At 36.4% G+C, this 25,966-nt stretch overlaps 1 protein-coding gene across 2 annotated transcripts in view; it reads right to left on the bottom strand.

Moving 5' to 3' along the window:
- TNKS (tankyrase) overlaps positions 1-25,966 on the bottom strand; it is a 180,694-nt gene that overhangs the window by 59,908 nt on the left and 94,820 nt on the right. For both annotated transcript variants that reach the window (XR_004347856.1, XM_032618357.1), the window contains exons 6-11: positions 9,339-9,433; positions 7,793-7,859; positions 7,304-7,490; positions 2,986-3,107; positions 1,218-1,309; positions 1,047-1,125 (exon numbers count right to left, since the gene is read on the bottom strand). Coding sequence is in view for 1 of the 2 variants with exons in the window: in XM_032618357.1 (XP_032474248.1) it covers positions 1,047-1,125; positions 1,218-1,309; positions 2,986-3,107; positions 7,304-7,490; positions 7,793-7,859; positions 9,339-9,433 (642 nt within the window). In the remaining variant the exon portion in view is untranslated. The remainder of the gene's footprint in view (positions 1-1,046; positions 1,126-1,217; positions 1,310-2,985; positions 3,108-7,303; positions 7,491-7,792; positions 7,860-9,338; positions 9,434-25,966) is intronic.

Raw genomic sequence — 25,966 nt, 5'->3', positions numbered from 1 at the left:
ATAAAAAGCAGTGGTGATGTAGCTGGTACTACCTAAGAAGCGCCAGCTGCTGTGCTGTACTACTGTGCTTTTCAAGGTACTGTACTGTAGGATTAAAAATGTTTTCTTTATTTTTTATGTTTGTTTTTTATGTATTGTTTGTGTGAAAAGGATTATAAACCTATTACAGTACAGCACTATACAGCCGATTGTGTTAGTTGGGTACCTAGGCTAACTCTGTTGGACTTAAGAACAAATTAGACTTGTGAACATGCTCTCGGAACAGAACTTGTTTGTATGTAGAGGACTTACTGTAGATCTTAACTTTTTCATTTGTAAATAAATTACTATTTTAATAAATCAAAATTCTAATATTTTTTTCCTACACCCAATGGCTCATCTTGTATGTTCCATAGAGTGTCTGCACCCTACTTTGGAGACTCCTGCTTTAAAGTATTCACTCTTGAGGATTTAAAAATCTGCAAGTTCAAGTACCTCCGAAAAACAACCAGTTTGCTTCCCTTCAAGCAGATTTTCCTCAAGCAATTTATGGAGTCATGAGTTACAGATAATGTCACACAGACAATGCCAATAAAAATTGTTATTAAAATTTTATTTCTTTATATTAAGGTTATTTGAGAAAATTATTATCATTACCAGTTTGAAGGAACAAATGTTCTTTAAAATAGGTAGCAATATTTTACCTATCACTTACATAAATTACTTTCTGATAAACCGTAATTGATGTTGACTACCAAAATACATCAATTCCAATATTAAGGTGAAACAATATAAAGTTGAAATGTATTTCAAATGATAAGACCATAGCCACCTTTATTGCTTTATAGAAGAATGATAGTAAAGTACAATATAAAACACAGGTAATTATCTCTATTAGTAACAAGATTTAAATCAGCTTTAAAGGAGAGTCTATGAATTCAAATACATGCTAACAGTCCTTTATAAGATTAATTTCTTCGGGAGAATCAGAGAGAATAGGAATAGTCTTAAGTGCAGCTAGCTACTCAATGCCAAGGTTGGCACCTTATCTCAGGCATGAGCCTTACCTTTGCTCCATGTTTATGTAGAACTTCCATGACATCATTGTGGGCCCTTTCTGCTGCAACGTGCAGGGGCGTCATGAAACTATGGAGAGGAGGAAAGGAAAAGGTAATCTCCTAACTTGTACCACACTTTCCCTTTAAGAACTGAGCATCTCCTTCTGCAACTGCACTTACTCTTTATTTTTTTCATTAACATTTGCTCCTTTTCTAAGTAACAATTCTGTCACTTGTTTGCGTTTGGGATGCAGGGAGGCCACAGCACAGTGCTGTAAAGTAAAGAAAACCAAGTTAATAAACTTCTATGTAAAAATAGATTTCTGAATTGAATAGCACCTGCTGACTATTTAAAACACTGTTATCTCAAAACATATATTTTAACATTATGGAGATGATCAAAATTCCTCCTAAATACACTGGGAGTATAAAACATAAGCCTTTAAACCAAGGTGAAATTATGCTCTCAGTTGAGCAGTAAGAGACTTCATTTCTTTTCCTTCAGCCAATAAGTAATTATCCAGTATATATTTACTTGAAGGTATCAGAATACTGCCTCTCCAAAGCTACAGAAATCTATAACTGAATTACTCAATCCTTCAGTAGGCTGTCAGCCACATAAATCAATATTTCTCAAGCTCTTTCCCAGAGGTACTCCTAGCACTACAGGAGAATAAGTCCATGTGCCCAGGGACAGGTAAGAAGGTAACAGACTTGAAGGAGCTTAGAGGGAGAAGTATTCTCAGAAATTTTATGTTTTACCCTCTATTTATACAACTTTTATATTCAACTTCATTTTATATTCATGTTCGTATTAAAACTGAAAAAGTAAGAAAACTACGTACTAATGAACAGAATGAACACTCTAAAAAAGCAGGTCAGGTTCATTCTGTGGCTTTGAGTGTCTCCTGGCAGAAATGCTGTGTAGCTTGAATGTATCTAAACCCCAGCATGAGAGCCATATTCTGAGTATACATACAGTTGGCCTATTTTGGTTTGGTAACTCTTATAATGTTGTTTTTAGCAGGTACTGCCTAGAGTTTGACCCTTTTGTGCCAGATATAAAGAATGTTAACTGAAGCATATTTAGAGGTCTGTGATAGAAGCATCACTTATGCTTAAATTCTGAATTCAGGTATAATCCAACCAGCCCTATACCTGAAACTTAATGTGGTCAATGACAAGGAAAATAGAACAATCTTTCTCAAAGTACATTAGAAGAAAAAACATGAATAGTTTTAGAAATTTGTACAGTCTGGAACAAAAAAATTCCTAAGCATACCATTTTTCTATAATGAATGTAACAATTCTTTGACTACAATTGCTCAAAATGATGATGCAGGTATCTTTGAAAATAATTTAATCGTTGGTAGAAAGCAAATACAGTATTTATCTAGCAACCACAAGAAAAAGAAGATTCTATAGAGAAAAATCACATCTTGCATTTCATGAGAGTACTGGCCACAAAAGTACATTTGTTATAATATGGTTGGGTAAAGACAAAAGTAAAAATAATTTTCAGATTAAGGTTGAGCAAATGTCTATTCTCTCATCCATGAAAGCAATTATCTCCCTAACCAAATTTAAAAATCAATGCAACCAATATTAAAATGCAAATTCCTGGGGCTTCCCTGGTGGTGCAGTGGTTGAGAGTCCGCCTGCCGATGCAGGGGACGCGGGTTCGTGCCTCGGCCCAGGAAGATCCCACATGCCACAGAGCGGCTGAGCCTGTGCGCCTGAAGCCTGTGCTCCGCAACGGTAAACGGTAGACGCCACGGCAGTGAGAGGCCCGTGTACCGCAAAAAAAAAAAAAAAAAAAAAAAAGGAAAATGCAAATTCCTGGCACGTCAGATACTAAAGTTACCTTAATGTTTCTGAAATGAAAATCGTATTTTGCATTTACACTACTATTACAGACCCAAGGAATGGATTAACAATAGGATCTTACCAGTGCAGTTTCATGAGACTGTGGTTGTTTGAAATTAATGATTTCCAAAGCAAGTGTTTTTTTAACTTTCGCTAGGTCTGCTTCTCTGGCTGCTTGTAGTAAAGAATGACCTTTAAATTCATCTGTTAATGAAATAATGGTTGACATATAAATATTTAAAATCTATAAAAATCATTAGCATGATTATAAATAAAGTAGAAAAATTATTAATTTTACACATTCCTCTATTTTAGCAACAGCAACAAATGACAATATGATGATAAAGGTGCAAAGGATGAGGGTGTAGGTCAATGAAAAATTTTGAAATAAGACTATTTTCTACTCGGAGTTCATAAAGATACTCACTCCAGCAAAGTTTTAAAACAAGCAACCTAAATGTTCACCAAATAGAAACCAGTTAAATAATTTGTGAATACTTATACACTGGAATACTTTATAACTCTTAAACAAAAAGATAGGTCTATGTATATACTGACGTGAAAGTATATATTATTAAATGAAAATTCAAGTAGCAAATGAGGAGGACAGGCTGACCCTTTTTTTGGTACTGTTACTACTTCTACTGCCACCATAACTAAATATAACTAATGATATAAAAAAGACATTTAGAGAAATATTCACCAAAATGTTAATAGTGATTATGCCCTGACACAGAGAAGGGAAGAACTGAATTATGTGGGAAGTGCCAGAGTCTGAAAATTTTTCAAAGAACAGTTAATGTTTATTTATTATTTGTATAAGCAAGTAAGAGATTTTTAAAAAGGCATTTCTAAATTAATTGCATAAGTAAGAATCCACCACTCTTACTCATTAAAAGCAAATCATCTTATTTTCTATTTTACAAGGTTGGATTGTATTTTGATATGACTACTTATTAACAAAAAGCTGAACATTGTTCTAAAAAGATATAATGATATGTGACTTAATATGTTACATTAATTCCAGGCCTGCCTTTGCATCTGTCTGGTACTGAATTCTTTTTTTTTTTTTTTTAAAGTAAGATTTTTTTTCTAGGTATTTTCCCATTTCATATAAATATTTGATATTATCAGGCATAAAGTACTGACAGTATCTCTCAGGTTTTTTAACTTTTTATTTTATATTGGAGTATAGCTGATTAACAATGTTGTGATAGCTTCAGGTGCACAGCAAAGCTGAGTCACTTGGCTGAATTCTTTCTCTTTTCCTTTCTCCCTTTCCTTTGAGGGCCCCATGTCACTTTCTGCTCTTCTTCAAAAGACAGGAAGAGGGACTTCCCTGGTGGTCCAGTGGTTAAGAAGCCACCTTCCAATGCAGAGGATGTGGGTTCGATCCCTGGTTGGGGAACTAAGATCCCACATGCTGTGGGGCAACTAAGCCCGCACACCACAACTACAGAGCCCACATGCTCTGGAGCCCACGTGCCACAACTGGAGAGAAGCCCGCATGCTGCAACAAAGAGCCCACCCACTGCAATGAAAGATCCCGCATGCCGCAACTAAGACCCGATACAGCCTAAATAAATTAATTAATTAATCAATTAATTAAAAGGAAGGCAATTTTAAATAGACAGAGACACACACGGAGACACACGTGTGCACATACTCGTGTCTTATCAACTACTACTCGTCACTCAAGGTCTCAATTCAGATACTTGGATAAGCCTTCCTGTTGTTCCCCATTAGGATTCCTTCTTATGAAGTCCTTCGTACATGCCTTTAGCTGTATATCAGAGGACTTATCACACTGTCTTACCTGCTACGGTAGTCCCATCACCTAGCACAGTGCTTGGCACATAGTAGGTGGCCAATAAGTATTTATTGCATGAATGCTGAATATTTATAAAATAAGTCATGGCAGGTTTGGGGAAAAAACATCTTTATATAACCTCTTGTTTAGTGGTACTTTATCACTGCTAAATTCTTCAAAGTACAGGCCTATGAAACTTCAGAAATCCCAATTACCCTGAAAACTTAATATTTATAAAATACCTTAAAATCTCTCTTTCTAAATGCATTTGGAAACAAGAATAAAAGCTACTTTTAGTATTTTCAGCTCCAGTGTGTGCAGAACCCGCACTATTGTGTTCAATCGGCTTCATGAAAATAACAAATAAAAAAGTAAACAAGAAAGAGCAAAAAAAATGTGTGTGTAATGAAAATGCTGTAACCACGCGTATGATCAAAATATTGTTTTTGTTTCCTGTATAATTTTCTTAAAAAGAATTCTGTCATTGTGGTTGCCTAGTATAAAGCAGTGAGCGTGAGGATGAAAACTGGTTAGAAAAGTTCCAACTTTGTTACATCCTTTCCTTCAGATAATTCCTTGGTAGAATCTTATTTAATAAAATAAAGGAGATACTGAGAAGGTCGCAAAGTACTCTAATCAGGGAACTTCTTCCTTTACAAAACTATACAAATTTGGGTTAAATCTTAATGTTTACAGTGGAATCAGGTAGACCAGTGAAATACAACATAAAAACCCATAACAGTACTCATAATTTACAAAATGACTCAAAGGAAAAAAGAAGTCAAATTGGTGACATGGGGATGACGCTGAGCCCAGGGTATAAAACTAAAAGAAAGAAATTAGAAAAAGATGTAAAAAATAAATTTTGAGTTAAGTTAAATTCAATTCAATAAACCTGCTGGGCACACAGCATGCACAATGCACTGTGCTAAGTTGGGGGCAGGCAGATACAGACCCAAGCACAATTACCATCAACACATTTTATTAGGTAACAAGGCATTGTATAGGTGCTAAGAAGACAGAATAATAAAACCAAAGGTCTTTCTAAGAATTTAAACTTCACTGGGGAGACAGAACGACACATAGAAAAATGCACTATATAATGCAAGATAACATATGGCAAGAGTCATATGAGTGGGAGAGAGAATAAATGCACTTCTATAAGGATTCATTGCTAAGACATCTGCCCAGTTATAATCTGGTTTGCGCTGGCCTGTAATCTAGTAGATGTCATCTGTTCCGGTACCAAAATAAGTTTAAATTTCCATTTAAACAAGATCAAAACTGCAAGGAACTCTTCCTGTTTTAACATAAACTAATTTACAATCTGTTTAAACTTAAATGATGTTTTCATTCTGACTATGCCTTTTTCTTAAATTATCATTTAAAGGTTTTCTCAGGTGTTTAAATCTAGTTATCTGATTCTTAGAATACTAGATGTAAGAGAATATCAACCATAGGACAAATTAAAAATTAGGTAGGTAATGCCTACTTTAATTTAAACCTGTAGTGCCTACGTATAGAATTAAATATATCTCAGTATTCGATATGACAACTAAATGTAATGTGGTATCCTGAATGGGATCCTGGAACAGAAAAAGGACTTTCAGTAAAAAAAAATAAGGAAATCTGAATAGAGTACAGCCTTTAATTAATAATGTATCAGTATTGGTTCATTATTTTGACAAATGTACCATATTAATATGTTTATAGGGGAAACTGCATATAGGGTATAAAAGAACTCTCTGTACTATTTTTGTTAAGTTTTATGTAAATCTAAAACTATTCTAAAAGTTTATTTAAAAACATGCATATGTAAACATAGGTAATATGTATCAGTACCTGAGAAGATTACTTCCACCAAATCATAAAAATTATCTTATTTAAATTTGGGCAAGTGATTGCACTTGGGCTATAACACACATAAATAAAAACATGAATGTGCAACTTGCAGGGCTTGGGAAATAGTGAGTACTCCATAATGTTAGATATCATCTATTACTACCAATAGCACAAGAATATAACCTCTGAGCTTAGAGATTTTTTTTCTGGTTTGTACACTGCTATATTTCAAGTTCCCGGAACATAGTAGGTATTCAATAGATGGTTATTGATGGACTCATCATCCTCTTTTATCTTTAAAAAAAAAAGGAGCCTTACTTAACACATGAATTAGAATTAGGCTTCAATAAACACAAAATAAACATAGTATATGTATGTGAGGTTCCTGTAGAATTCAAAAAGAAAAGTAATGATAAGAAAAGAGGATAATAAGCTAGTGAACATGTAAGAAGAGAAGTCTATTATCTAAGTTAGACAAAACAACAGCCCTAATAACAAAAATAAGATATTCTAGTGGAACAGTGGTTAAGATGCCACACTCCCAATGCAGGGGGCCCGGGTTCAATCCCTGGTCAGAGAACTAGATCCCATATGCATGCCACAACTAAAGAGCCCATGTGCTACAACTAAGGAACTGGCGAGCTGGAACTAAGATCTGACGCAACCAAATAAATTAATTAATATTAAAAAAAAGAAAGATGTTACAATTTACAACAAGCGATGTTGACTTCAGGATATAAATACATACAAGTCAATCTTTCCCGGAGCTCAGGCGTTGGAGCCATATCCACGGCACTTTTGCCATGGCAGTTGACTAAAGTGGGATCGGCACCATGACTAAGTAACAAAGAGCAGACCTCTACACGATTCTTGGAAGCAGCCTCATGGAGTGGGGTAAACTGCCAGAGATCCATAGCATTAACACAAGCTCCATGCTGAATTGAGAAAAAAAAAATTAATGGTCACTAATCATTTCACTGGATCAAAAAACTCGCTTATTTGACTGTAAATTTCAGTTATAACTCTGAAATGTCAACAATTGTTTTAATTTCTTTAATTTCAGCTTTTAAAAAATAGTTTAAAATAAGCTGAATAATTAAAAAATTTTAAGGCAATGGTGAACCTTAAAAAAAAACAATTTTATTATCTTAAAAATCTTGGCAAAAAACTCCCATGAAAGCTCATGATGAGTTAAAAAAAAAAGCAAATAATATTCAATATTTTTAATTTCTCTTACCTTTAGTAGCAGTTCTGTGACTTCGTAATGTCCATATGAACATGCATTATGGAGAGGAACAAGTCCACTAAATGGAAAAAGGCCAATTAAAATACTGACATTTCAAAGAACTTAGAGTCATTTATCCAAGAAGTGCTAAGAAACAAAATCTAATAAATCGTAGTACAATTATGTTTAAAATATTTTGAAGTATTAAATAAGAGAATACAAAGCATAACAATGCTCAACCTTTTGTATTTATCTTGTTTTATGTATGTCATTAAATATAATGATAAAAGCACCAATTAGAAAAGCATTTTGATAAAAGGAAGAAGTGCATGTACTAATTGAAAATCGCATGCTTTATACAGTAAGTATATATAGAAAATACATGTTAACTGATAGTGAATTGAAATATTCCTACCATTTTATTTCACTTTCATGGTAATTTCCAGCATAAGAATTCAATATCCAAACCATTACAATTTGCATATCCGAGTTATCATTCTGCATGAGTCAAAGACCCTCTTTTTTGTGGTGTACTTATCTTGAGGACTCACCTATTGTACACCATCTGCTTTCAGACATGCACAAAGGAAAAGAGATTTACAAGAGCATCAGGCATTTGTGCCCCTATACTATGGGAACACCATTCACATGTGGCACAGAACCTGGCGCAGGCAAGAGAGAAAGAGCACCAAAAAGAGCAGATTTTAAATGATGGACTCCTCTTCTGAGAGCTGTCTCAAGTACTGAGCTCTTTCTTCTTGTCTATGTTTCCTGACATGGAGAGGGGCAAAGTGAACAAAAGCCTGCTCCAGGGCTTCTTTTCTTTATGCTGCTTATCAGTGTAATATGAACACTACTTCATCTGGGCAGTCAGGTCAATTATCTTTTAGATATTAAAGTGGCATAATGAGAAATGTTAGCCCATCACATAGGCTAGCAGATCCAACTCACATTTCCCTGGAGGTTAGCTAGGAAAGTGGTACAAAGGTTTCCAAAATGCACCTATTCATAAAATAAATGACATACTGCTTTCTTGGTTCCCAGACAACTCTCTCCCATATCAACCTTCATAAGGACCTTTTAGGTTTTCTCAGTTTAGATGGCCAAGATTTCATCAGGATAAAATCAGAATATTGTATACTTACGTATACTTATGATTTTAGTTTATTAGTAAGAGATGGTCCTTTCATACCTGATAAATAGGATAGTTATGTTACTGGATTATCAGAATTTTTTATTTATCTATCTTTCTAAAGTGTAACTTAAGAGTTGAAAAATAGTAATTGCAATTGAGAGAAACAAATTTTAACTTCAAATAATAGAATACAATAAAATTAAACTAATTTAGGAAATTGTTATGAGAAGAATCCTTAATTAGTAGGAACGTGAAAATGAAGTCAAATCACTCTGAACATTCTTAAAATGCTACACAAGCTTGTAAGGCAATGGGATATAAGATTTTGTCCAGTGCTCAAAAACTTTAGTGTATCAGATGTTGAAAACAAAGAGTAAATATCCATGAATGAAACCATTACAGGAAATAGGCTGATACACGTACCCTTTGTCTTTTGCATGCACATCAGCACCATGCTGGAGAAGAAGCTGAACGATCCGAACTCGGTTGTAGCCCGCTGCTAGATGTAAAGGAGTTGACTAGATAGAAAAGAGAAAGAAAAATGTCGGAATTGACTAGATAGAAAAGAGAAAGAAAAATGTATCTCCCTCTTCAGGTAAATAATTGTTGCTTTGGCATCTAATCTGTATTTATTTATTTAAAGACAATGAGTGTTAACATACACAGAAAATACTGAGGTGAAGTGCCAAAAATTCCTATTTCCTAACTGGATGAGAGACGATTCACTCATCTCAGGAGTAAATTCTAACTTCAGTGCCATTCACCTACTTCTCCTACTGGTTTTTCAAGGCCTTCAGTTATCAAGCCCTACCCTACCTATTCCACATTATTTCTTAATTTCTTTCCATCATGGACCATTCATACTGTTCTGCAAGACATGTCGGGGCTCATATTGCTCATAATTGGAAACATTCTTCTTTACGTTACTTGCATCCTGTCCACCTTTCAAATTCTAACTTTTCAATCCCAATTCTATCATAAAGAGCTAGCTGTCAAAATTTCTCTTTAATAGGAAAAGTTGAAAAGCATCTCTGAAGAATATTTGAAGAAATTCTAGTGGAAACAAAAAAGACGATGGACCGTATTCATTCCATTAGGCTGCTAGCAATGGGTCAGAATTAATTCCCTACCTTGGATACGATGAAATATGTCAAGATAGTATTTAATTCTTCTATTTTATGTACTGCATATGCAGTATAGATAGAGGAGGAAAATAAGTTTCTTCCCAACTAATTTCTGCCACATTTTAATTTGAACCAAGTTATTAAAAGGTGCTCTGCTCACATATAATATGATAATTAAAATAATCAAATGTGTCCTCACCTTTTAAAAAAAATCAGAAATAACATTACTTTAATTAAAAGTTTCTCTGCAACCATAGCAATTTTCCCACCTCTGCTCATTTATTTAAAGTTTCAATACTGTAATGGCTTTTCACACAGGGTCTAATATACTTTAATGTACTACCATGTCTCATGTCTTCTATTTTGGGCCTTGGGATTTAATAAGATTTTCCATTTATTTTCTTCACATGTTTTGATACAATAGAATTACTTAATACTGTGCTATCTATTACTGCTTTCAAGGCACTCCATACATTTTATATGTTCTGACAGTCTCTAAGTTTAGGAACTATTTTTGAGCAATACACAGCTAATAATGAGATCAGGTAGTTTGGAAAAGAGTCCTGAATAGGAAGTCAGGAAACATGATCACAGTCCTGGACTTGTGGAACTCTGAAAGTTATATTACCTACATAGCTCAGCTTCCTCACATGTAAAATGGAGATAAAACCACCCATCCTAGCTATTTCAAAAGTGCATGAAAAGTTTTCTCCCACATATACCCACATACCTTTAAAATGTAAAATGCCACATAAAAACAGATGACTAAAATTTCTGAATCATCAAACAAGCAGCCCATCCAAGTTTCTGCCTTCAGACACCTGTCAAATGTTACTGTAAATGATACCTCTAGGGACTACCAAATTATTTTCAGGGCTTATTTTCCCCATCCTTTAACATTTTAAAGATGTTGTTTCACTATCTTCTGGCTTGCATTGTTTCAGACTAGAAATCTGCCTACATGCTATCTTTACTCCTATGTACATGTGATTTTTGTTCTGGATACATTCATAATTTCTTTTTATCACAGACTTTAAGAAATTTGACTTGTGATGTACCTTGGTACAGTTTTTTTTTTTTTCCTTCTTTTTTTGGTGTATGTGTGTGCTTGGGGCTGGCTGAGCTTCTTCGATCTATTATTTACAGTTTTCATCAAATTTGGAAAACTTTCAGCTATTATTTCTTCAAATATTTTTTCTGCCCTCTCCCTTACCATTCTCTCTTTTGGGGACTCCAATTGTACAGATGTTAGGTTGTTTTCAAAGCTTGTGTTTAAGCTTTGTAAGCAGGACCAGAGCAGCCTTTGTTCTAGGACTAATTTTCCCCTTCTACTGAAGCATTACCCTTTTGAGTACTCTATGATATCTAATGAATTATGAGGTTTGTCCCTTCTGGCTGGTGGCAACAGAAATGATTAAAGTCTCTGTGAGTTGCTAGGATTGTTACCTCTAATCCTTTTGGGTGGTTCCTTTATCAGCCTCAGGTAGTTTCCTCATATCTGTATTAATCAGTACTCAGCTGAAGATAGTAAGGGGATCCTTTGCAGCTCTCTGGAGCTCTCTTCTCTGTGCAGCTCTCCCTTCCCTGGTCCTCCACCTTGCTAACTCTTGCCACCTTGGTCTCCTCAATCTTCTAATTCCATCTTCTCGAGTCAGGGAAACCACTGGGTGCCTCCTGGATTTTCCCTCCCTGCATCAAGGCCTGGAAATTCTTTCTAGGCAGCAACCTGGAGCAATCACAGAACTCACCTTATTTGATTCCTATCACTCAAGGATCACTACTATGTACTGCCTGATGTTCAACTTCTGAAAACCAGTTTCATATATTTTATCCAGTTTTTTTTTTAAATTGTTTCAGGAAGGAAGGTAAATCTAGTTCCTGTCACTCCTTCTTGGCCCACTTTCAGGGCTGAATTTGACTTTAAACTGCAGTTGGGAAGCTTCCTCAAGAGATAGTAACTGCTTTGGATGAATGGTCAATGTGTCAGTAAGCTCTCATAGGACATAGCTGACATTTAATATTATAATGAAAAGGTGACAATTTCATTGCTGATGCACAAAAAGATTTTCTTTTTTCATATTAAGTATCTCTTACAAAATTTTATTTGTATATAGTTGGGTCAATAATAGTATATATTTCTTATTCTTGAAAATAAACTAAGTCCCTAAATGAATGAATACATATACACACACACTAATTGTTCATATAGAAGGCCAAAACAAAAAATTATATCTAGTTTCTGGATTTTAAAAAATCATCATGAGACTAAAAATTATCTATAATGCTTTGAAAATGGTAATATAATTTTTAATCTGTATGATTTTAAAACTTATATAACTCAAATAAACTAGAAGGCTCTGTAATTGAAATAGTAGAAAGTGATAGAAGGCCTGAAAAAGAGCAGTTGTTAAAAAATGAAGTTGAGGAGTGAGTGTCAAAAACTATTAAGAAGGAGAATTGCTAGAATCTGATAATTGATAATAAGTAGTAAGGGATATAGCAGCTTCCAGTTTGGAAATGTCAGTGATAGAGGAAGGAAAAGAAGGAAGAAGGGAGGGAGGGAGAGAGGGAAGAAGAGAAGGAAAGGGAAGGGAAGGGAAGGGAAGGGAAGGGAAGGGAAGGGAAGGGAAGGAAAGGGAACCCAAAGGGAGAGAATGTGAGGTTTGGGTTTATTGTGTTTGAGAGCCTATACGATACCCTAGTGGTAATGGGACTAAGAATGGAGTTTTGGAAAGATCACTCTGGTTACTCAGTAGAGAATAAACTGGAGAGGGAGGGCAAATCTGACGACAGGAAGACCTGAATAGAAGCCTGCAGGACTAATCTAGGAGGGAGATAATGACAGTGTCAGTTAGCAAAATGGTAGCAGCATCTAAGTAGAGGTAGTTGAGCTATGGGAGTGGATGAACTCACAGGGAGAGTGAGTACAGAACAAGCAGGATGAAACTTTCTGAGGAGTCATTCCAATGTGGATGCTAACTGTGCAAACTAAATAGTATCATTGGAAGGCACATAAAAATCTGTGAAATGCCTGCAATAAATTTGAGGAAATGGTATAAAGCAAAAAGAAAAAGTACAAATTGAGAACAAACGATGATTTGAACAAGCTTATACTACTAAGAGTCCAGGAGTTTTTCCTCTAGAAAAAAATTTATCACTAAACATTATATACTAAATGCTATCTTCTGATGCAAAGCAATTAAAATCATGTGATCTAGTGAATGGTTACCACATAGTGCCAACTTTATACCTCAACTACCAAATGGCATAGCAACGATAAGAGTAATTTTCTAAATGCTAGGATAATTAACAGAGTGTAATTTTGGTTTGGAAAAAAAAGGAAAGCAGGCCCATTTGTAAAATACTCACACATGTTACTTGATAATTTTGTGTTGGCTGTAAACTAGCAAACACAAGAATCAAACATTTAAGGCATCACTGTGCACAAGACAGCAGTCACTGTCAGTTTACACACCTCATATTTATTCTTAAAACAGATTTTTTGTTGGGAATACTTTACAAGTCAAACATGTAGAGCGAAAAAAAGAATAAAATAGGGGGTTTCCCTGGTGGCGCAGTGGTTGAGAATCTGCCTGCTACTGCAGGGGACACGGGTTCAAGCCCTGGTCTGGGAAGATCCCACATGCCGTGGAGCAACTAGGCCCGTGAGCCACAACTACTGAGCCTGCGCGTCTGGAGCCTGTGCTCCGCAACAAGAGAGGCCGCGATAGTGAGAGGCCAGCGCACCGCAATGAAGAGTGGCCCCCGCTTGCCACAACTAGAGAAAGCCCTCGCACAGAAACGAAGACCCAACACAGCAAAAATAAATAAATAAACTCCTACCCACAACATCTTCTTTAAAAAAAAAAAAGAATAAAATAAAAAACATGTAGGGTGATAAAGTAGGAAACAACTGCAAATATAAAAACTCTTATCAAAAACCCATCTTAATATTATTCTGCTGTAAGAGAAATGTTATTACTAATATTTTCATATTGTAAAATGTTTACAGAAAAAAGAATCCTTACTTAAATAAATCTCATAATTCAAAGTTTTCTTCTTGGAATCAGGCCATAGGAAACATAAACTTATATATATACATTTATCTTTGATTTTTATGATACAGATTTGCAGCATACAATAATGCATTAACTTACCCTACACATACATGCATAGTTAAAATAGGAACAACTGACAACCTGTTATAAAACTGTGGATGCAACTTTAACAGAAGCGCAGGCAGCACAAAATAAGGAAGTGAGTGGAGGCTTTTAAGCCTTGGGTTTGCATTCCTCCTCTGCAAAATTTACAAGGTATATGGCTTTGGACTAATTTCTTAATGTCTCTGAGCCTTGGTTTCTAATATCTGTAAAATGAGAATTATAATTCCTACCATATAAGGCTATTTCATGCATTATAGATAACTATATAAAGCACCTAATACAGTATCACATTGAGAAAGCTCAACAAATGGTGGTTATTGCTTATTATCACCTTATTAAGTATCTTAGAAGTTACTTCTTAACGGTCATTTATTAGTCCTCATCTTACTTTACCTATCAGCATCCTCTGACATAGCTGAGCACTTCTTCCTTCTTGAAATGTTTTCCCCTTGGTGTCTAGGACACCTAGGTACCCACACTTCTTTTCTGGTTGCTCCTCACTTTCTTGACATTGGAGAACTCCAGGACTGTGTCCTTAGACCTTTTTTCCTCATTATCTACACTCACTCTTTTGGTGATCTCATGCAGTCTTGGGGCTCTAAACAACTTTTATATGCTGACAACTCCTCAATTCTATCTCCAGTTCAGTCTTCTTTGCTGAACTCCAAACTCTCATAATCTAACGTCCTACTTGACATCACCTTATGGATATACAGGAGACACTGCATGCTTATCATGTCCAAAACTGAGCTCTTAGTATTCCCTCCAAAAGCTACTCTGCAGAATTTCCTATTGCTGTTAATGGCAACTCCATCCTTTTAGTTACTCAGGTCAAAAACTTTGATAGTCTTTCTTGATTGTCATCTTTCTCTCACACACTATGCTCACTGCATCAGACTATTTCTGTTGGCTTTATCTCCAAAGTCTCTCCAGAATCCCATCACTTCTCACCACATCTACTATCACTATCCTGGTCTAAGCACCATCCTCTCTCAGCTGATTGGTTGTAACAGCCTCCTTGCTTCCAGCATAATTCTCTGAGAGCCTATGAAACATAGCAGCAGAGTGATCCTGTTAAAATGTTAGATGTTCCGGTCCTCAGCTCAAAATCTTCCAATGGCTCTTCATCTCACTCTAAGTAAAGCTGAAGTCTTTATAATGATCTAGAAGGCCACAGACAATCTCTCATTACTACCTCCAACTTTCTGACCTCATCGTTCACTCTGGTTCACTCCAAACAGCTCAACTGCCACAATTATTAATTTGCTAAAAAAACTAAAGGCCTACAAATAACAAAATATTTTCCCACTTAAATTTAATTTCACACATGACTCCTTAACAAATCCAAACAATGGAAGACAAAGTATTCCTAAGGATTAAATATCAAAGCAAGAAAATTCTATAGATACACAATGCAGCCATCACCTTTGGAAGACCTATATTTTATTATGTGCCTAGAATATCAAAATTTAATTTCCAAATATTTTTTTCCTACTGAGCAAAGAAATCATGAAAACTACGTCTCAAGATTTAAATGTATTATTACATATTCAATCCTTAGGGAATTTTAGCATTTAACACAAAACACACATGGCTATCTCACAAATGACTGCTGGGTACTGGGGAAAGGTTCCTCAGTTTGTTAGTACTGAGAAAGCTTTTGAAGTTAACACAGAGACAGAATATCCCAATCTTGACAGCACTTCTCATCTAAGAAACATAAAATATTATAAAAATTCTTAATTTCTTAAGACTATTATTATTGTTCTATTTTTACAAAGTACAGGCATACCTTAGAAATATTGTGGGTTTTGTTCCAGACCACTGCAATAAAGTGAATATCGCAATAAAGTGAGTCACAAATTTTTTGGTTTCCCAGTGCATACAAAAGTTATATTTACACTATGCTGTAGTCTGTTAAGTGTGTAATAGTGTTATGTCTAAAAAAAGTACATATCTTAGTTAAAAAATACATTATTAAAATGCTAACCATCATCTGAGCCTTCAGCAAGTCGTAGTAGTAACATCAAAGACCACTGATCACAGATCACCATAACAAATAGAATAATGAAAAAGTTTGAAATATTGTGAGAATCACCAAAATGTGACACAGAAACATGAAGTGAGCAAATGCTACTGGAAAAATGGCGCCAACAAACTTGCTCAACGCAGAGTTGCCACAAATCTTCCATCTGTAAAAACAGTGTCTGAGAAGTACACTAAAGCGAAGTGTAAAACGAGGTCTGCCTGTACAAAATTTGGGGCAATCCTTAAACAAGATTTTAAAATGAGATTCCAAAATACCAGTACTCCAGATAAATATCTCCTTTCCTCTTATTCTGTCTTTGGACACTACTTTTGCAACAAAAAGTGGTCACTAAAAAGATTGCCAAAGACAGTCTTAAAACTATTTGCCACAATCTTTTACTGTAACACCTGTCATGAAATCATATAGTTAAATATCTATGTGTCTGTCTCCTCTAATCCACTGTGAGCTCATTGAGAATGAACAGCATATCTTAATTTTACGTTAGAAGGCTTAACACAGTGCCTCATACTAGTAAAAAAAGAAATGAAAGTTATGGTTGGCTTTTGATTTACGTTAATAAAAGAGAACAGGGGATATGAACAATCCAGCTTGGTGAATTTGATTTTGAATTTGTGTGAAAGATTTACACCACATTTCAACACAGTCCTGTGTGATGTTTGAAGCGTTCCCTAGGAAAGAACAAAACCACAACTGAGAAGCCAGGATGTAAGTCATCAGAGAGCTGCCTAACTTCATGATGTGTAGTGTACTGAGGTTTTCTTTAAGATTTCCACTTTGACCTAGATCAAATCCTCCTGAATTTTTCAGATTAGGGTAACCAATTCATCCTGGTTTGCCCGAGACATTCTTAGTCTCAGGAAACCCATGCATCCCAGGCAAACTGGGATGGTTGATCACCCTACTCTAGCTAGGCTTAATGCTGAATGAGTTTCTTGGTTTCCGGAGCTGTCCCAAGTCAGAAAGTAGCGTGTGTGTGTCTGTGTATGTGTGCCCACCTGCAAGGGCACACATGCATTCAGAATAAGACAAGACTTACTACTTTACCAAATCAGGAGAAGAATCATAAAACTTTATCATCTGCTCAGATCTTTCAGTGTTCACCTGAACATCCATGTACTCATCACCCAGATTCAACAATCATTTATTATTAAGACTTTGTTACACTGGTTTCTGTTATCTCTTTTATTTTCCCCACTGAAGTATTCTGGAGCAAATTCAAGACACTACATACTTCTGTAGGTGCCTCTAAAAATTATGGGCAATTTCTTAAAAAATCCCGATATTATTACATCTAATAAAATAGTGGTAAATCTTTGGTATCACCTAATGTCCATGTCAGTATTCAAATTTCCTGTCTGTCTCAAAAACTTTAAAAAGTTCATTTGCCGGATGTCAGGAAGAATACATTTTGTTACTGGGCCGTTATGTTTCCCCAAATCTACGACAGTCTTTGTCCCTCCTTTCTTTCTTTTTCTACAATACTGACAACTCTCCTTCTGCAATTTGCTTTTCTTCTCTTAAAATATTAGCACATAGAGGTCTATCTTATTCTCTGGATAGTATTTCCATTGTGTAGCTGCATCGTAATTATTTAACCATCACCTTATAAATGGACATTTACAAATGTTCCAGCTCTGCTCTGGTTATCTTAACAAAACACATCTCATTCAAACTTATCATTTGGTTAAGATAGATCAGTGTTCCCCTTCTACAAATAAAATACTGTATCTGCCTTTAATACAAAACTCCCAGGAAGATATAATAACTGCATAATCAGAGCTTATTAAATTTCTTTTAGGCACAGAGACATGATTAATCGGCTTGTGAGGTACAGCTAAGAAGTTCTTTGAGACAGTGATACTTAAATCAGAATCAAGCCAAATTAAAAGCTAGAGAATCAATACGGGCATGAGTCCATGGAAATAAATATATCTCATCACTGATGCCTGTCTTTTGAAGAGGTATTTTAAGTAGTACCATAATAAAGATTAGACAGTCTCCTTGAAGTTTCTCAACTCTTGGGCTATTATAATAATAATTTAAAAGAGAAACTATCTGGAGAATGAAAATGGATGAACCAAAGTAGAAATAAAATTTTAAAAAGATACTTTATTCACACCTTCCCCCCAAACTATATCTCTTTTAACTTGTCTCTTCTACAGAGTACACTTTACTAGATCCTCTAATAATAATGACTTCTTTCCCATTATGAGTCTTTTTTTCTGGTCCTGGCATTCTTGGTCAACAGTTCTCTAAAGCACAGTGCCTAGAGCTAAATACACCTAATAATAGATACAGTCCCATCACAGCAGATTAAATCAGGACTAGTTTCATAAATAGACATATTACTCCTACGACCTAACAGTGTTTAACGTATTAATGTTTTGAAGTCATTATCTCTGTAATGGGAGGGAGTTGGGTAACAATAGTACTGGCTTCCTCACAGTGTTATTTTCTGGCTAAAATGAAATAAAACATATAAAAACATTTTGAAAATACCAAGTATTTTATTGAAATAACAGCTAAAATCTACTGTGTACTTTCTATGTATTAACTTGTTTACTTTACACAACTACTACCAGAACTAGAAACTATTATTATCTCCATATAACAAATGAGGAAACTGAGAAACAGGGGGGTTAATACAGCAAGTTAATAGCACAGTCAGAGATCATATGCAGGTAAGTCTGACTTCAGAACTCTCATTCTGCCTTCCTTCCTTTCCTTTGGCTGGGCACTCAGGTTCTGGATAGTATGTTCAGAAATGGATCAGTATGGCTGAGAGGCAGGAAGAATTACTCTTGGTAGGCAGAGATTACTTTGGTAGTTCTGACTCAACTCAGCACTCAGATCAAACCCTATCAATACTGAGAGTGTGACCATACTGTTGGATGAGTGCCCCAGAAAGGTAGGACTTTTTTTTTTTTTTAATTTGAAGTATAGTTGATTTACATTGTTGTGTTAATTTCAGGCATACAGCAAGGTGATTCACATATATATCCTTTTTCAGATTCTTTTCCATTATAGGTTATTACAAGATATTGAATATAGTTCCCTGTGCTATACAGTAGTACGTCCTTGTTGTTTATCTATTTTATATATAGTACTGTTAATCCCACATTCCTAATTTATACCTCCCCTGCCTCTTCACTTTGGTAACCATGAGTTTGTTTTCTATGTCTGTAAGTCTATTTCTGTTTTGTAATTAAGTTCATTTTAGATTCCATTTTTTAGATTCCACATATAATTTGTATCATATGATATTTGTCCTTCTCTGTCTTACTTCACTCTAGGTCCATCCATGTTGCTGCAAATAGCATTATTTCATCCATTTTTATGGCTGAGTAATATTCCACTGTATGTATGTATGTATCTTCTTTATCCATTCATCTATCTGTTGATGGTCATTTAGGTTGCTTCCATGTGCTGGCTATTGTAAATAGTGCTGCTATGAACATTGGGGTATATGTATCTTTTCGATTTAAAGTTTTCATCTTTTCTGGATATATGCCCAGGTGTGGGAATACTGGATCATATGTTAACTCTATTTTTAGTTTTTTAAGAAACCATACTGTTCTCCATAGTGGCTGCACCAACTTACATTTTTTTTTTTTTTTTTTTTTTTTTTTTTTTATGCGTTACGTGGGCCTCTCACTGTTGTGGCCTCTCCCGTTGCGGAGGACAGGCTCCGGACGCGCAGGCTCAGCGGCCATGGCTCACGGGCCCAGCCGCTCCGCGGCATGTGGGATCTTCCCAGACCGGGGCACGAACCCGTGTCCCCTGCATCGGCAGGCGGACTCTCAACCACTGCGCCACCAGGGAAGCCCACCAACTTACATTTTCACCAACAGTGTAGGAGGGTTCCCTAGAAATGTAGGACTTCTTAACAAAAGAAGTTATTTAAAATAATAAGCATGAGGACTTCCATGGTAGCGCAGTGGTTAAGAATCCGTCTGCCAATGCAGGGGACACAGGTTCAAGCCCTGGTCCGGTAAGATTCCACATGCCGCGGAGCAACTAAGCCTGTGTGCCACAACTACTGAAGCCTGCGCGCCTAGAGCCCGTGCTCCGCAACAAAGAGAAGCCACCACAATGAGAAGCCCGCGCACTGCAACAAAGAGTAGTCCCTGCTTGCCGCAACTGGAGGAAGCCCAGGACCAGCAACAGAGACCCAACGCAGCCAAAAAGTAAAATAAATAGGGCTTCCCTGGTGGCGCAGTGGTTGAGAGTCCGCCTGCCGATGCAGGGAACACGGGTTCGTGCCCCGGCCCGGGAGGATCCCACATGCCGCGGAGCGGCTGGGCCCGTGAGCCATGGCCGCTGAGCCTGCGCGTCCGGAGCCTGTGCTCCTCAACGGGAGAGGCCACAACAGTAAAAGGCCCGCATACCGCAAATAATAATAATAATAAGCATAGGGGACATGGAGGAATAACAGAATATTGAAACTGGAGAAGAAAATTTACCTGCTTCTTTCCTAGTGCTGGATTTTTCTATGTATCTCTAACAGTCATTTGGTTTTTTCTTGAACTAAATCCCTCCAATTGATTCAACTGCTTCTTCCAGAATAATTTCTTGACTACCTTCCTGGTCACCCTCTGACTGGTCAATATCCCTCCTTAAATTGTGAAACCCTAAGTTTGGTGCTAAATCCAGATATGGTCTGGCTATGCATTCAAGCAGAGCCAGATGACAACCTGTCAGCATTAGAGTAAAGCTTCCAACATTGCACTGGGAGGTTGGACTAGTTGGCATTTAAGTCCTCTTCCAAATAAAGTTCTGTGAGGTAGAATAATGATTGATATTTTAGTCTCAAAGAGTATGCTTTTCCAAAGTAACATATGTAGTCATCTTTAGGAAGGAAACTAAGGCATTTGAAAATTTGTAGAATTTATGAAATATCTCATAAAACAAAATTTCTGTACTTCAATTGCCTTATATAGTAAAAGTTTATTTTTTAAAATGAGTCTATAAAGGACTATCCTTACTTTAAGTCTTATGCATGGGGAAGAGAAGGATAGCGGAAAGGAAATGAACAGACAATAGAGAGCGGGTAATCCATAGGGTAATTTTGTGAGAGTAAAGCTCTGAATGCCAACTTAATTAAATTTTAACTCAACATTATCATTGTGGAAACTCCAAGGGGATCTTCAACAGCCAGAAATTTGTGTTTCTCTTTTTCAGCCTCAGAATCAGCTGAAGAATTGAAATGTATGCATGAAAATGAGTTTCTAGCGTCCTCTCATAGGGTTAATATGGGAAAGAAAAAGAATGCTTAACACTTTCAGAAGGTGCAACATTAATTTTGCATTGCTTAATGAGAAACAGCTGGCAGACTTTATGGACATCCAATTTCTTGGTCTGACAGTAACCTGATGTCTTATACTTTTCAAAAGAAAAGTTTTCACACTACTCAAACCTCACATGAATTCCTTTTTATAATTAATATTTACAATCTTAGGTTTTCAAATCTAAACATCAAAGATTCTAACTAACGTTCAACAGATAGATGACTTATTCTGGAAGTACAAGGAAACAAGTCCACCAATTGTCATTTAAAGATTATTTATGGGGAAATCATTCCACCTTAGATCCTTGGACAGTCATTTTAACTGTATAAACTAGAGAATGAGAAATTCTGTTATCTGATTTTAGTGTGCTTCAGAGCTCTAGGGCTTGGGAGACATGCTGTTACCTCAAAGTTCCTTCAGTGATCGAGTCCTGACATTTCTGAGTTTGCACATGTGAATTCAGCAGCCAAAGGCGGCCAGGAGCAGAGATCTCTAGCTCTATTCCCTGCGGAAGCCTCCTTACCCAATTCTGATGGGTATTGAACCCTCTCAGACACTAGGAGATTACTTTAGGGGAATTTTTATGGTATTCAGAGTAGGGTATTACCATGTTACTATTGAAAGATTAAAGCATCTTTACAAAAGGAAAATCAACATATGAAGTAATTTATATTTAGTCTATTTCCAAATTTACTAATTTGACTACCCAATATGTATTTCAAATAATTATGCACGGTATTTATAGTGTTATTAAAGTTTTACTATTGATGCCATTCTTAGCAGAGAAAGACATTTTCTTATTAGTCACTGAAAATAGCCTTCTTTTAAAAAGGATATTAAGATTCTTGATACTTTTAGAAATTTCCTTTTATAATTCTAAATTAATTAAGCAAGTGAGAGAATGGATGAATATGCTTCGGAGGTGGGGGAGGGGAGATTTCCTGAACAATTATTATACTTCTTTAAAAAAGAAAAAGAAAGTAGCATACAAAAATAACCAGGTGAGTATGTCTGCCCTTCCAGTTTACATGTTGAAGACCTGACCCTCAACATGATGGGATTTGGAGACAGGGCCTTCAGGAGGTAATTAGGGCTAGATGAGGTCATGAGGGTAGAAGCCCTCATAATGGGATTAGTGCCCTTACAAAGAAGAGAGAGCCAAGAGCTCTCTTTCTCTCTCAGCAAAAAGGCAGCCCTCCACAAGCCAGGAACCCAGTATGGTATGGCAGCCCGAGCTAACTGAGATACCAGGTAACTGGTACACAATGAATTAAGAAATTGTTTATATTGTTTTCACATTATGGCCAAACAACTGTTTCTAATAATACCAATTCAAAGCTACAGATAATATCAGAGTTCTCAAATCCATAATGAACTCTCCACTTTTTGCTGCCTTTCCTTAGGCCAGAAGAGTTTCTGACATCAGACTTCTTTTTGTAACTAAGCAAGCCTTTTTCACATACTAAGGTTCACCCTTTACTAAAAGGATTTAAAAACTTTTTGCGGAATAATCTACTGTCAACTGACATTAACTAAACAGTTTAAGCCAGAGAGACCATAATCAAATCATAATCATTAGAGGGCTATTTTTTTTTTTTTTTTTTTTGGGCGGTACGTGGGCCTCTCACTGTTGTGGCCTCTCCCATCGCAGAGCACAGGCTCCGGATGCGCAGGCTCAGCAGCCATGCATGTGGGATCTTCCCGGACCGGGGCACGAAGACGTGACCCCTGCATTGGCAGGCGGACTCTCAAGCACTGCGCCACCAGGGAAGCCCTAGAGGGCTATTTTAAAATACCTTTATTATGTAATACTTAATAAATAACTATATGTAAATAACACCACTCACAATTCCACTCACTGAAGAACTAGGACATCAACAATAGCATAAAGTGACCTTCTGTGTTTCTACCTGATCTCCTATTCCCTTGCCACTCTGCCAGATGGATGTTTTTCAAGCTACTGCTGCAGCTGTAATCTAACCTACCCTATAAAGTCTGGTATACTTGGAGAGTCAGAAGAAGCACTTTAAACTTCAATTCTTGCAATTTTAAAAGGATATACTGAAATATCACTTTTGTAATTTGGCTTCTAAATCAAATTTTAATAATGAATCATATTCCCAGCAAAATGATTTAGTACTCGCTCCTTTTTTATCCCTCAACTAGTCTAATATTGAAAACTGCAGGAAACTTGTGGTTTTTGGATATGAGTATAGGAGAAACCGAAGTTCAGAGGAGGGTGGCTAAGCTGAGCTTAACTGAATTCCTAAGTTTTACCACCTGCTTTTTAACACAGGTCCCTTCCTACTAAAAATTCTTTTCTCAAAGAGAAAAACAGAACATAGTTGGCATGGGTACTAATTACCCTCACCAGTAGACATGTCATGCTTGACAAAATAGAGACTGTTTTAGTAGTAGTGATTCCCTAATGAAAAATAAAAAAGACATTTTCAGCCCTTATTGTTACACAATGAATATACACATGCATAAAGATTTTATACATTATATCCCAACGTAAGCAGGCAAGAAAACTTGCTCCAAGGGATTTCTGCATTACCGTTAAGACATGCACTGTTCAGCAAGATGTACTTTAAAGAAGTGATTTGATTAGATATATAATTAAACTTAAAGTACTTGAAGAGTTCCCTAATGCACACTTACTGCATTTTGACCTTCTTATAATCCCAAGTAACATCTAAACTATGAGCCAGAAAAGCTGGACACTAAAAAATGGTCTGACATTTTATCTACCAAGATGTGGCAAGAATAGAGGAGGATGATAAAGGCCACTAAAGGCCACAGGGAGCCACGCATGGGCCCTCAGGTAATGCTAACACTTTCTTAAAGGGGAAAAAGGCTGTATATAAACTTTATTCCAGATACCAGGAGTGTTTTATCTGCCGACTCTTACATAATCCAAGTCTGTATTACTTACTCTGATGAAAAATAAGTAACAAAATACATAACAATCTTAAAATGTTAGAGTTGAAAGGTAAATTGAAGCTCATGTGGCCCAAAGCCATCATTTTTTAGGCTAAAAGACTGAGAACTCAGAGATATAATAAAACTTGCCATGATCACATAGCTAGTAATAATTTTAGCTTAAAACTTGGTCTTCTAGCTTCAACTTCCTACTTTTTCCTACAACGCCATGACCCATAAAGATGTGCATAAAATTATTTTTTGCTTTCTGAGGGAAAAAAAATCTTAAATTGTAAGATATAAATACAAAGTAATTGAACATATCAAAAGAAATAAATATGTTTGGTGATTTGTTTAAAAATCTTCACTTAGGGCTTCCCCGGTGGCGCAGTGGTTGAGAGTCTGCCTGCCGATGCAGGGGACACGGGTTTGTGCCCCGGTCCGGGAAGATCCCACATGCCGCGGAGCGGCTGGGCCCGTGAGCCATGGCCGCTGAGCCTGCGCGTCCGGAGCCTGTGCTCCGCAACGGGAGAGGCCACAACGGTGAGAGGCCCGCGTACCGCAAAAAAAAAAAAAAAAAAAATCTTCACTTATTCTTCCAAGCAGCTGTGAGAGAACCATTTTCAGTAATCTGCCTGAGAAATGACGCAAACTTTCTTGACCAATAGACAATATGCATTGAGTTATACTCAATATTTTCTTATAGCAGGGGTATTTCAGTTAGCTATTACTACATAACAAACCACCCCTAAAATCGTAGGTTACCTGGGTGGCTCTTCTGCTCTATGTGGTATGAGCTAGGTGTTAGGACGATTGGTGTCACCTGGAGGCTGGACTGGACACTCAGCTGAGGCTAAAAGTCTAGGACACGTGGAGAGTTAGAGTCATCTAGAGCCTTAACCAAGCTTGGTGGGTCTTTGGCTAGAGGCCTCAGTTCTTCCCCACATGAACTTCTCCATACGGCTGCTTGTGCTTCCTCATGGCATGGCAGCTGGGATCCAAGAAAGAGTATTCCAAAAGCAAGAAACTGCAGCTACCAGGCCAATTCCAAGGGCTAGTCCTAAACCTGGCATGGCATCACTTCTACTTCATTTTATTCATCAAAGCAGTCCCAGGCTTAGTTCACAGTCTGTGTGGGAGGGGATTAGACAAGAGCATAAATAATGAGAGGCCCGGTTCATCGAGGGGTTGTCAAAGTAACAATATGAGGACTGTTAAAATCCTGTTCCAGCAAAATATTTAGAGAAGACTTACACTGAAGGAGGGAGGTGTTAACCAAGAATACTGTATTAGAATATGACAAATTCACATAACCCTAAAATTTAAGTATAAATTGCAAAAACCATTGCATTAATCCTACATATTCTTTGTGCTACACTGGATGTGCTTTATGGAATTCAAATGAATGTTGTGGCATTATTTTCAGCTGGATATTAATGTTTAATAAATATATTCTTAGAAAATGGGCATATGTATCTTATGAACACACTTCTGAATTTATAAG

The sequence above is a fragment of the Phocoena sinus genome, chromosome 21, assembly GCF_008692025.1.
Source record: "Phocoena sinus isolate mPhoSin1 chromosome 21, mPhoSin1.pri, whole genome shotgun sequence".
Taxonomy (NCBI): domain Eukaryota; kingdom Metazoa; phylum Chordata; class Mammalia; order Artiodactyla; family Phocoenidae; genus Phocoena; species Phocoena sinus.
This window is presented reverse-complemented; position numbering and strand designations above follow the sequence as displayed.